Source organism: Myxine glutinosa, chromosome 10, assembly GCF_964187855.1.
Source record: "Myxine glutinosa chromosome 10, kmMyxGlut1.1, whole genome shotgun sequence".
Lineage (NCBI taxonomy): Eukaryota > Metazoa > Chordata > Myxini > Myxiniformes > Myxinidae > Myxine > Myxine glutinosa.
In genome coordinates this window covers 61,676,954-61,690,595 of record NC_136270.1, presented here as the reverse complement: position 1 = coordinate 61,690,595, position 13,642 = coordinate 61,676,954, and the positions used below count along the sequence as shown (strand labels likewise).

The window sequence follows — 13,642 nt, the reverse complement described above, 5'->3', positions numbered from 1 at the left end:
TATGTTTGTGTGCTTCCCCTTCTCTCCCCATCTTGTCTTCCGCTCCCTCTTCTTATATATCTTGTTTGTCTGGTTGATTTGTTTGTGAAATAAATGTCAGCTCTTTCACGAGCCTCGATTCAGTATACCAAAAAAAAAAAAAAAACATTTTTTTTTGGTTCTTTTTGCTATGCCCAATTTTTGTGCTTTGTTCTAATTGAATTATTCTGTTCTTTCACCTTCCAAATTATGTACTTGCTTTTCTTCTTAGACAGTTTTCTGGTCTTCATGTTGGTTTATACCTACTGACTCCAAAGGTAGAATCCGATGGCAAAATCAAGACTCGACATTCACAGCTCTTCTACGTGTGAACAATTGATGCAACAGAAAACACCTGTCGGTCATTTGTTCCAATACTTGTGCTTACCTAAAATGTGGGAACTGAATATAAAAAGTGATATCGTTTCATAATAGTAAAACATATATGCATAGAAATACCAACGGCCTGCTTGTTCTGCAGACTGCATCCATCATTTGCGAGGTAGCAAACCTCATGTCGAGAACCATCTGTGATTGTATCATGGAGCAAGACCAAATATATCTTCTCGATGTAGCCGTGGATCTTAGCCCTCAGAATGCTGCTGAATTGTCCCACAATGGTAGAAATTGGAGGTGTATTGATTACTCCATCACCCCAATGAAACATTTCCACTTTCATTGGTTGAATGTTCACATGAAAATGTAATCGTACTAAAATACGCAATTTGGTGTCTGTCTGTTTGTGTCGATTCTTGACTGCGATACATTTAGTCGATACTTATCCATTCTCAACCAAACTTGATAGGAGGACTAAGAGTCACACAATGAAAGATGTAGCAAATGTATTCCCCCCCCCCCCCCTTCCCCAAGGGGGTTTTCCCTGCCAATGGGGTTGTGTGTTGAGGTGTGTATCCATGTTACGTTAGCTTTATCGTGGCGTTTTTCCAAGGCTGCTTCTCTTAACAAAAGCATTAAAATTAATGTTATCGTAAAACGATATTGATACTAGTAAAATCCCATCTCTCCAAGGGATATTTTTTAATGCTGTGCCAATGTTTATAAATAGCTTATCGTGGTGTTTTGTGGGAGCACCCTATACCAGAAGTAAAAATATTATAAACCACAAACACATATGATTACCTTTTTAAACAGTCACTCATGCTGTTTAACACTAGACTTAAATTAATTTGAAGGAATAATGATATCCATGAAGCAAATTCTACTTGCGGAACTGGGCTAAGATCTACGTTATCTATATATCCCACAAGGGTTAACAACATGACATTAAGAACCACATGACCCATCCTGCGGCTCCCGTAGGGAACGGGTGTACTAGTCATATTAAAATACAATTTGGTGTCTGATATTTAAAAAAAAATTTTGACTGCAATACTTATCTAATCTGTACCAAACTTGACAGAAGGATTAAGGGGCACACAATGGAGGTTGTAGCGACTTAATTTGCCGCCATCCCCAATAGGGGTTTTCCCCACCAGTCTGCATAAATATAGCTCATTGTGGCGTTTTTCCATGGCGGCTTTTAATAACAAAAGTAATAACACCAATGATAGCATATTGATGTTATTACAAAACATACTCGAATATCCAAAAATACCATTTAGACCCCATTTACCTTTAAGACCCTTTCAGTACTTCAGACACTTTTTGGATCCCTTCACCCTTTAGACCTTTTGTACACCATAGACCCCAAGAACCTATAGCGTTCACACCCCGAAAGTCGCTTTTGACCCCTCGGACCTTAACACCATTCAGACACCTTCCACTCTTCAGACAGATTAGACAGCTTGCACCCTTGACCATTTAAAACCTTAGACGACTTGGGCCTTTTTAGATTACAAATAAATAATATTACAAGTTAGCACAAAATAAATGTTTGCATTAATGATTGAGGTAAATCATGACGACACAAACCCATGTACAGTCATTATCGTTAAAACAAGCCTCTGCCTCTTTAGGGACGTGTGATGAGGTGAACGCAGTGAGCCGATCCACACTATTCTTCAAAATTAGAGTTGACTTTTGATAGGGTTGGAATAGTTTTCCACATGTTAATTAATGAAGGTGATCCTTTTGGGATAGGGCTGATCTTTTAATTTGGGAATTTTTCGAAGTTGTTTGAGGACACTACTCTTGATACTGGTAAACTGAAAAGATTTGTGGATGTGAAGAGTACCTTTTGCAATTCTCTTCTACATGTTCGATTGCAATCTTCCTACAGGCTTCCATGAGCGTGGAGCGCGAGTTACTCTGCCCAGCGTGTGATGAGTTCTTCATCCAGCCCCTTGTGCTGCCATGCCAGCACAATGTCTGCCACAAATGTGCTAAAGAGCTGCTGAGCGGCTGTGCCACGGAACAAGCGAGCAACTGCATCCCCCAGTTGGCTTCACAACTGAGAAGCACAATAACTTCCCCGGTGCAAAGTCATGGATCAACTCGCACAAGCAAGATTCACAATGGCAGCCCGAGCCCAGAGAAGGGGTCAAACTCAAGTAAGTCTTTCATTTATTTATTTTTATTGTGTGTGTTGCAGTCGCAGTCGTGGTCTCATGTGGTTTGCCGTGGTCTTGATCTCTCAGTCTCACGTGTTGTCTCCCACGGTGTTTTTTGCTCACTCTCACTCTTGTCTGGTGCTTTTCGCTTTTGGTTTCACATTAGTTTCCCTTCTATTATTTGGTGTTATTTATTTATTTTGGTCTCGGTCTTGTGTGTGGCAGTTTCGCTCTCGGTCTCTGTCTCAGTCTCGCACATGTGGTCTCTCACTCTTGCCCATCTCGCTCTCAAGCATGGTGTCGCACATTCTCTTCTTTTTTTTTCTTTTCATTTTTCCTTTGCGCATTTCCCCTTTGGTCTCGGGTGTGGCATATTTCGGTGTTGGTTTCGGTCTCGGTCTCGGTCTCGGGCTGTGGTTATGGTGTTTCTGTGTCTTTCTGACAGAATATTTGTGGCTTTTTCTGTTTCATGCTGAAACTACACTTTGTGGAGATTTGATTTACCAATTGTTGGTGCTTTGTTATTGGGTTGAATTTTACTTTTGTAAAGTTTTTCTATTTGAAGTGCCAATGTTACCGAGATCTATTTTGTTTTTCAATATCAAATTTAGTCTCATGCTCTATCATGCCACAAAAGCTTCGGGCTATTCCCTTGCAATTTCAAACATAAAATCTCATGCTAGAATAACCTTCGTCCACATTCGCTGGCAGAGGTAACTATCTACAACGAAGCTGTTTAAAAATGAAAACTAATTTTGAGATTGAAAATCGTTGTTTTGGCCATCAGACACACAAGCTCTTGTCAGTATTAGTCATTGAACTACTATCATGATGTGATGAACTGAAGTGTTTGAAGCCTGGTGCTGGATCTTAAACGTGGTGCTGTCGCAATTGTGGGTTTTAATTTGTGTGCTAATGTTTGCAGGGCAGCGTCGATCTCTTCGCGTGAGCACGTCTTTACCGTGTCCAGCCTGTGGAGTCGCCGTCCAGCTTGGTGACAAAGGTCTCGCGGGGCTCTTCCGCAACTTTACATTGGAGACCATCGCTGAGCGGTACCGGCGTGCGGCACGTGCTGCTGCGGCTCTGACCTGCCAGGCCTGCACAGTGGCGACTCGGCCGCAGAAGAAAGCACCTCCGACCATCACAACAGCTAACATTCCAGGCCCATCCTCAACCGCCGTGTTGCTTGCGGCGGAGGCCACCAAAAGTTGCCTGGACTGTCGAAAAAGCTTCTGTAACCTTTGCTATAAGGTGCATCACCCTTGGGGAACAAACAAGGCGGCACATGAGTGCGTGGCAGCCACTTCGGCTCTTCGGCCCAAGGTGGTTTCTGCCCTTCCACATTGCTCACCTTTGGTCTCTTGTTTTAAGAGTCGATATCATTTTTGTTGCCCAACATGAATTTCTCAGATTGTTGAACTAAAGCTTTCTTCTGTATTGTTTTAAAATTTTCTTCCTGAAGGTCCTAATGTGTGCCGAGCACGAGAATGAACGGGTTTGTGTATTCTGTGACACTTGCTGCCGGCCTGTGTGCAACCTTTGTCGGAATGGCGGAGCTCACAGTCACCACCATCTCGCTCCACTTAATGCAGCATACCGTTCTCTCAAGGTAGGCAGTCGTCTCGAGTTTGAATGTTACATAACTTTAAAAACTGGTTTTCTCAAAGTAAAATTTAAGGAATTGCTGAGAAATCAGAAAATTATTTTTTGGCAAATTCATGCAACACAATATTCCAAATTTTCATGGCTGTGTATTGCAGGAAAAGATTTCTCGAGATGTGGAATTGCTTACACAGCGGGAATTGTCCGTGAAGAGTGATATTGAACAACTCGAGGATTTGATTCAGCAGACGGAGGTTTGAATGCCATGTTTTGTTTACTTTGTCATTTGTAAATTGAGGTCTCGTGCCCGGTGTCATGCTTTGCAGTGCACATGTAACCAAAGTTGTCATATGTCATCACTGATGCCTGTGATGCTGTTGAGGCATTTGGGTTAAAATGACTCTTGGTCACACCTAGGCCAAAGCTGTTTCTTACCCTGACTGGTTATCTGCCAGTTTATCTGCGAACGTGCTGAGAGCACCGCACTCGTATCGTTTGGGAATGCTTGGCAAGCGTTGGCGAGCCACGAGGCCGAGGTTAGAACGCAGTTGGAGGAGTCGAAGCACAAGCGCATCAACTGGCTGGGCAACCGTGTTCAGGAAGCTCGAGGCCTGCTGAAGCATGGTGGTTTGTTAGGCCTAGCACGAGAGGTGTTACTTGAGACTGAACCGGCATGTTTCGCTCAGGCTGCACGGCCATTGCAGACGAGGTGGGTGCGTGTCTTATTGATGAATTCACTTAGGTGTTTTCACTATAGTAAGCTCAGAGCTCTTGTAAGGTTCAAATGGTCTTTTATTCTCTTGGGTCTGCTGATCAGACTTGAAGAGGCTGTGGGTGTGCTGGCAACATGGAAGCCTGGTGAACTGGTTGGCAAGGCTGCAGCGCTCCCCGAGTTGGGCAACGAGATCCAGAAACTCACTGCTCCTGATGTTCTGCAGGGTGTGTTATTATTTATGGGTGGCATAATAATAATAATAATAATTATTATAACTATAATTGGAGATTGCTATTTACCATGGACCAGTTACTCATTTCATGATACAGCATCCATCAAACTAGAACTGGTATTTTGAAATTGCCCAGGGTACAAGCACACCATGGCCTGGGATTTTTACTTTTTTATTTTTATTTTATTATTATTTTTTATATACAGGATCGAGGCTTGTGTAAGAACTAACACATTGAGCACAATAAACATAAACGGGCACATAAAACATATAATAAAGGGAGTGGGAGACAAGATGAGGAGAGAGAAGGAAGCACACAAGCACAAGGACATTGGGAGATCTGTGGAAAAGAGAGGGCGGGGGTGGGGGGGGGAAGTGGGGGAGTGGTACACGGTATAAAACGAATTGACACTACGAGGAATTTCAGGAATGAACTCTGAGATTGAAAGAGGTGGATTTGCGGTGTATTAACGGGGGTAGAAAAGATCAATGTTTTGGATGGGAGAAGATAAGAGATGGGTAGAAAAGATCAATGTTTTGGATGGGAGAAGATAAGAGATAACAGCTGTTTTAAAGTGAACTTAAAATAATAAAATACCATGGGATCTGCTGGACAGTGATAGTGTCTTGTCTGATGCAACTAGTATGGACAGTTTATCCTTGTGATGGATAATAATTTCCACACTATCCCGAGTCATCCTGTCTGCATACAATTGGTAAAAGCTACACAAGTATTTAAATTTGTATTGATGTGCATCGGTACGAGATCCACCAACCCCTCACTGTCGTGTGCGTGCGCAGCAGGTACAGCACGGCCTAGCTTCGAACCCTTGCAGTGTCGTGCATATGACCTAGCAGAGCTGCACTGGCTGCCGCCGCTAGGCCAAGGCAATCCTCACGACTACTGCCTCGAGTTCCGCGTCGCAGCTGGTGATTGTAACCACCAGTGGGAGAGTGTTCAGTTCATCACGGCAGATCGCAATGGAGGTACGAGATCCTTCAGGCCCTCATATTGATTTTAAAAATTCCATTCTTACATCATCCATTATTGTCCTTTATGTATTGTTTGCTGTGGTTGATATATATATATATATATATATATATATATATATATATATATATATATATATATATACATATATATATACAGTGAAACCCCGATTTAACGCGAATTCGGACGCGATCAAGACGAAAAGTCAAACTCAAGTTGCACGAGACCTCGGGATACCGGAATCAACACTTCGTGGATGGAAATCTCGAGAAGAAAAGTTACGTGCGTCACCTTGCGAAGTTGAAGAAGAAGCAGGACTAAAAGCCAAACGCCTGAAGACGGCCAAAGACGGCCAAAGACGGCCTCGATGACTCCCTGCAACGAGTGGTTTGTTCAAGCTCACTCAGAAGGCCTTCCAATGTCTGAATGGAGCAAAGCAGGGCTACACCAGTGGCACTCTGCCAACGACGAATGCCCAACATATGAGCACATGACACCTGACGGACGCCGAGATCGTCCGTAACGTAACTATAGCACCGGCGGAGGCAAGTGAACTGGTTCTCGAGCCACAAGAAGATGATAATGAAGAGCCTCCACCCCCACCCTCAAAAGTGTCTGAAGCCATTGAACACCTCGAGGCTAGCCTCCTTTGGCTGGAGACCCAGGAGGTGGACCACATAAAAATACTCCAACACAGAAGCATTCTAGATTTCGCTCGCAGCCAGCGACATGCTACATTCAAGCAAGGAACACTCGATCACTTTTTAAAGAAATAAACTGTAAATGACGATTGCTAATAGTCTTGAATGTTTTTATTTGTTGTTTTAGGATATTAGGTCAACATTGGGTCAGTTTGAACGCTGATTTTCTTGAACCCCGATTTAGCATGAACCCGCTTTTTTCGCGATGACATTTTATGGACCTCAACGATCGCGTAATAACGGGGCCACTATATATATATATATATATATATATATATATATATATATATATATATATATATATATATATATATATATATATATATATATATATATATATATATATATATATATACTGAAATGCAAAAGAAACTTACCACCTTTGAAACCTTTAAATATCAACAATAACACTGTGTGTAGTAAATGTGTGAACTTATTTGTGGACAATAGTGTCCTCACTGTCAGACAAAACGGTCACGGGTGGTCACTTGAACCTTCAATGGTCACTTCATAGCACAGCTGTTGAACAGCCGTTTTGACTGTCAGTGATTAGCCAAGGGGTACCGGATGATTTTAATGAGCTACACGTGATGTCTTGATATTGGCTTTATAAAGGCCAGGGCAAAATGGGCATTTCAATCAACATGCCACGATTGTCAAGGGATCAACGGCAGCGTGCCCTGGGCATGCTGCAAGGCGGACTGAGCTACCGTGAGGTGGCACGTCGCCTTGGCTGTTCACACCAGACGATATCGGCCTTGACTCATCGCTGAAACAGAACCTTGACTCATCGCTGAAAGCGACCTCGTTCCACTGCGCCAAGGTCCACCGCTGATGCTGCTGGCACCATCTCTGTCGGTTGTGGCGATGGGCAGCCGTCATCACGGGGCCTCTTTATGGTCTTCTGGCAGTCAGACCATAGTCATGCAGTCGTCTTCGTGCAGTATCATTGGAGATCCGTGGGTTTGCACGCCCCGGAGTTTCTGCCGCAGTGCGGGATGCTGGACGGAATCGATCCCGCAGGTGACTTCGGACCATCTGCCTGTCCTGCCTTGCAGTGGTGACTCTTGGCCTCCCTGATCGAGGTCTGTCATCTGCAGAGTTGTGGAGGGTGTCTCTGTCCACCAGGGCCGATATCGTCTGGTGTGAACAGCCAAGGCGACGTGCCACCTCACGGTAGCTCAGTCCGCCTTGCAGCATGCCCAGGGCACGCTGCCGTTGATCCCTTGACAATCGTAGCATGTTGATTGAAATGCCCATTTTGCACTGGCCTTTTTAAAGCCAATATCAAGACATCACGTGCAGCTCATTAAAATCATCCCGTACCCCTTGGCTAATCACTGACAGTCAAAACGGCTGTTCAACAGCTGTGCTATGAAGTGACCATTGAAGGTTCAAGTGACCATCCGTGACCATTTTGTCTGACAATGAGGACACTATTGTCCACAAATAAGTTCACACATTTACTACACGCAGTGTTATTGTTGATATTTAAAGGTTTCAAAGGTGGTAAGTTTCTTTTGCGTTTCAGTGTATATATATATATATATATATATATACACACACACACACACACACACACACACACACACACACACACACACACACACACACACACACACACACACACACACACACACACACACACACACACACACACACACACACACACACACACACACACACACACAGACTTGGCATTTAATATGGAATTTTTTTTTTTTTATTGTCGGGTTTACTTTCTGAACTCAGTATATCAATCTGGTGAGTTTATTTTACCCTTCGGGGATGTCTTTGTTGGAAGCACCATGTCACTGTCTTTCGCAGCAAGAAGTCAATAACAGGATTATATCACAGGTGGCGTGACAAAATGTAAGGACAGGTACATTTGACGATTGGCTTCACAATCGGGTATATAAGGGTTGTTGCGTTCTGTATTGGTGGAAAACAACTGCTGCACGTCTACAAAAGTTATTGCCGCTTCCTCTGGAGATGGTCCGTCAACTTGACAATGCTGTTTGTCATGGAGTGGTGGCTTTACGAAATTCTGGCATGAAACAGCGTGCGATTGCTCGGCAGTATGGCATTACTCAAGGTCAGGTGTCAAAGATCCTGAAATGAAATGCTCAGAGGGGTGTCACTACTCCAATACCGAGGCCAGGACATCCACGCAGAACCACAAGGAGAGATGATCGCCAGCTGCACCGGTTAGTCCGCAATGGCCGTACCAAGTCAGCTAATCGGCTTCGGGCTGAGTGGCAGCAACTGACAAATGTCCCTGTATCCAGAAGGCTACTCAACCAACGACTGGTTCAAGCAGGCTATCGTACCAGGCGTCCCCTAAGAAAGCCACGCCTGACCAGACAACACAGCCAGCGCCGATTGCAGTGGGCCAGAGAGCACCGTCAATGGCAGCCAGGACACTGGAATCACGTGACCTTCAGTGATGAGTCTAGATTTCTGGTCTATCGTCAAGATGGCCGCGTCCGAGTGCGCAGACAAGTGCATGAAGCCCACAACGAAGATTGTATAGTGCCAAGAGTCCAAGCTAGAGGTGGTGGGGTGACCGTTTGGGCTGCTTTTCATGCAGGGGGCAAAACTGACCTGGTTGTTCTGAATGGAAACCTGAACCAGTTCAAGTACAGGGTCATTCTGGAAGAAATATTGCTTCCATTTGCTCGTGCAGCCTTTCGAGGAAACTTTGTCTTCCAAGATGACAATGCACGGCCTCATCGTGCTCGCATGATCCAACACTTTCTTGCTGACCGTGGTGTAGAGCATATGGAGTGGCCTGCCATGTCCCCGGATATGAATCCGATAGAGAACTTGTGGGCAGAGGTAACGCGTCAAATCGACCACTTGGACCAGCAGCCGACCTCTGTGCGTGAATTGCAGCAGGCTATTGTCACTGCATGGCAAGCGATTCCTGTCCAAACCTTGGCAAATCTCGTGAACAGCATGCCTCGACGTGTTCGTGCTCTCCTGAATGCTCGTGGGGGTTACACGAAGTACTGAACTGTAATTTTACTGTCTGTAATCCCAGTCATAATTTACCTTTTGTTTTTGTTGAAATTTTTTTTGGCTAATGTGCAAAATAGAGATACTTCTGGAAAACGTACAGAAGTTTAACACAGTACTGTCCGTGAATCGAGTTCGATATCAGTTTACATCACTTTCAAGGATCAATTTATTTGCTTCGAAATGTCAAATGTGGTTTTTGTTTCTTTTAAAGGTCACATTAACAAAATCTAGAATAATTTCAACATAATTCCAATGAACTTTTGGTTCTAAGTCATCTTGAAAAGTAAGTTCACCCCCACAAAAAAAAATATTCCATATTAAATGCCAAGTCTGTGTGTATGTATATATATATATATATATATATATATATATATATATATATATATATATATATATATATATGTATATGTATATATATGTATATGTATATATATATATGTATATATATATATGTATATATATATATGTGTGTATATATGTATATATATATATATGTATATATGTATATATATATATATGTATATATATATATATATATATATGTATATATATATATATATATAATATATATATCTATATTATAATAGCCGTAGATGATTCTGTCTGTCTGTCTGTCTATCTGTTGGGTGTCTGTCCGGGGTGTGGCTTACTCGGTTTGCAGAGTAGCTCCACCCATAGCTCCACCCATTCTGGGAGTGGCTATAAACAAATATCCACCATTTTATTAACTCGCATAGCTTTGAGTCCTGTTTTGTAGGCCCGTGGTGTCTTGCTCTCCCCCAGTTTTATTTCAAATCAAATTCGATAAATCATTTCATTTTTCACAGTCGCTAACATAGTTTTAGACTCGGTTGAAAAAAAAACGGGGAAGAAAATCCGATGAAAGTTGCCGTTTATAGAACGAAATGAATTCTCAAAGGCCTGTAACTTCAAGGCCATTGAGTCTCTCTCACGCCTTTATCTCCAATCTAACTCACCATATGATTTCATTTTTATCGATGGTTTTACTTTTAGACTCGGTGTCAGCAATAATTGAGAACAATCCACACACGCGGGAAAATGCAGAGATATATTTTTTAAAATCGCGTCATGGTGTATCATACACCGCCCAACATGACACCGCCGGCAATGTGTCGATATATATTAAAAATTCGCTTTTGCTTTTCCGTTATGATATATTACTATTTCGTTTGATGATAGTCGTCACAAAAACGTCAACAATGATGCCGACATATATTTCTTCGTTTTTATTTCATTCAACATATTAGCCGGAAGTAAAATATGTTTCAGGAAATTACCGAGAGATATTTCTTCGTTTTTTTTATTAGTTATGTGCGCATACACTTTAAATAGGTTTATTTGAAATCTTTAATTTTCCACAAACATTCCACACACGCGGGGAAAATGCAGAGATATATTTTTTTAAATCGCGTCATGGTGTATCATACACCGCCCAACATGACACCGACGGCAATGTGTCGATATCTATTTTAAATTCGATATATCATTTCATTTTTCACAGTCGCTAACATAGTTTTAGACTCGGTTGAAAAAAAAACGAGAAGAAAATCCGATGAAAGTTGCCGTTTATAGAACGAAATGAATTCTCAAATGCCTGTAACTTCAAGGCCATTGAGTCTCTCTCACGCCTTTATCTCCAATCTAACTCACCATATGATTTCATTTTTATCGATGGTTTTAGAGTCGGTGTCAGCAATAATTGAGAACATTCCACACACGCGGGGAAAATGCAGATATATTTTTTAAAAGCCGCGTCATGGTGTATCATACACCGCCTAACATGACACCCGACGGCAACGTGTCGATACATATTAAAAATTCGATATATCATTTCATTTTTCACAGTCGCTAACATAGTTTTCGACTCGGTTGAAAAAAAAACGGGAAGGAAATCCAATGAAAGTTGCCGTTTATAGAACGAAATGAATTCTCAAACGCCTGTAACTTCAACTTCAAGGCCATTGAGTCTCTCTCACGCCTTTATCTCCAATCTAACTCACCATATGATTTCATTTTTATCGATGGTTTTGGACTCGGTGTCAGCAATAATTGAGAACATTCCACACACGCGGGAAAATGCAGAGATATATTTTTAAAAATCGCGTCATGGTGTATCATACACCGCCCAACATGACACCGACGGCAACGTGTCGATATATATTAAAAATTCGCTTTTGCTTTTCCGTTAAGATATATTACTTTTTCGTTTGATGACAGTCGTCACAAAAACGTCAACAATGATGCCGACATATATTTCTTCGTTTTTATTTAATTCAACATTATTAGCCGGAAGTAAAATATGTTTCAGGAAATTACCGAGAGATATTTCTTCGTTTTTTAAAATTAGTTATGTGCGAATACACTTTAAATAGGTTTATTTGAAATCTTTAATTTTCCACAATATAATTTACTTGCCATTTATCATTTGATGATTACGAGACAAATTCCTCTTGAGGATCGTGACAATTCATGCGCTGCGTGGAAACTTCTATTTCCAAAATGAATGAGACGATCGATGAAGAACGCAGACTTGAACAGGATGCAGCAAGAAAACGAATGAGACGGGCGAACGAGTCCATCGACGAACGTCAATGCAAACTTGCGGGGTCACCCGTGGGAATCCCACGGGCATGGATGTGTGTGACATTTCGACATATTGAGTTAGATGCTGCACATTCATTTTTACAAAATGGTTACTGGCAAGTCATCAGATCCAGAAATGGTGTAAAAACCACCGTTTAGAGGCCATTTTTCCCCGCAAAGCGGGGGTTGGCCTTTTCGGGGACCGTGGTAGTTGTTGTTTTTTTGTCCCCCTTTTTGAAGCAATGTTTTACGGCCGGATGCCCTTCCTGACGCCAACCCTTTTTGCCGCCTTCAACGACAAACAGGGAATTACCAGTGAACTGGTACTCAATTAGCCGACCTCGGAAGGATGACAGGCTGAGTCAACCCCCCTGGCATTAATTCGGCGATCGACCGAGATTCGAACCCAGGATCCTAAGCCGGCACCCTAGCCGCTAGCCCAACACCAGAAATGGTGTCATGAACACAATTTATTTACGCACAAGCACAAAAGCAAGACGGGCCGATTTCCGATTCCGACGGGCCGACGGGCGAGACGGGCCGATTTCCGATTCCGACGGGCCGATTTGGAGCAAGAAAAAGAACGAGACGGGAGAAAAAGGAGAGAAACGAGACGGGGAAAGCCGATTGGAGAGGCGAGTGAGGCGCGATTGGAGAGGAGTGTGAGGCGCGATTGGAGAGGAGTGTGAGGCGCGATTGGAGAGGAGTGTGAGGCACGATTGGAGAGGAGTGTGAGGCGTGATTGGAGAGGAGTGTGAGGCACGATTGGAGAGGAGTGATTGGAGGGGAGTGTGAGGCACGATTGGAGAGGAGTGTGAGGCACGATTGGAGAGGAGTGTGAGGCGCGATTGGAGAGGAGTGTGAGGCGCGATTGGAGAGGAGTGTGAGGCGCGATTGGAGAGGAGTGTGAGGCGCGATTGGAGAGGCGTGTGAAGGATTGGAGAGGAGAGGAGTGTGAGGGATTGGAGAGGTGAGGGATTGGAAAGGAGAGGGATGTGAGGGTTTGGAGAGGAGAGGAGTGCTAGGTGGAGAGAGGAGAGTGTCAGGTGGAGACAGGAGAGTGTCAGGTGGAGACAGGAGAGTGTCAGGTGGAGAGGAGTGAGGGGTCACATATTATGTGAAATAACTAAATTCACACCATTTCTGGATCTGATGACTTGCCAGTAACCATTTTGTAAAAATGAATGTGCAGCATATAACTCAATATGTCGAAATGTCACACACATCCATGCCCGTGGGATTCCCACG

General features: G+C 43.0%; 1 protein-coding gene across 2 annotated transcripts in view; it reads left to right on the top strand.

The window, feature by feature from the left end:
- Positions 1-13,642, top strand: part of LOC137434157 (E3 ubiquitin-protein ligase TRIM36) — a 40,283-nt gene that overhangs the window by 17,314 nt on the left and 9,327 nt on the right. Inside the window, exons 2-8 of one of the 2 annotated variants that reach the window (XM_068126877.2) lie at positions 2,258-2,528; positions 3,454-3,851; positions 3,991-4,137; positions 4,289-4,384; positions 4,586-4,839; positions 4,948-5,069; positions 5,879-6,064. In XM_068126877.2, coding sequence (XP_067982978.2) covers positions 2,258-2,528; positions 3,454-3,851; positions 3,991-4,137; positions 4,289-4,384; positions 4,586-4,839; positions 4,948-5,069; positions 5,879-6,064 — 1,474 coding nt within the window. The remainder of the gene's footprint in view (positions 1-2,257; positions 2,529-3,453; positions 3,852-3,990; positions 4,138-4,288; positions 4,385-4,585; positions 4,840-4,947; positions 5,070-5,878; positions 6,065-13,642) is intronic. The other variant, XM_068126878.2, reaches the window with a different exon arrangement.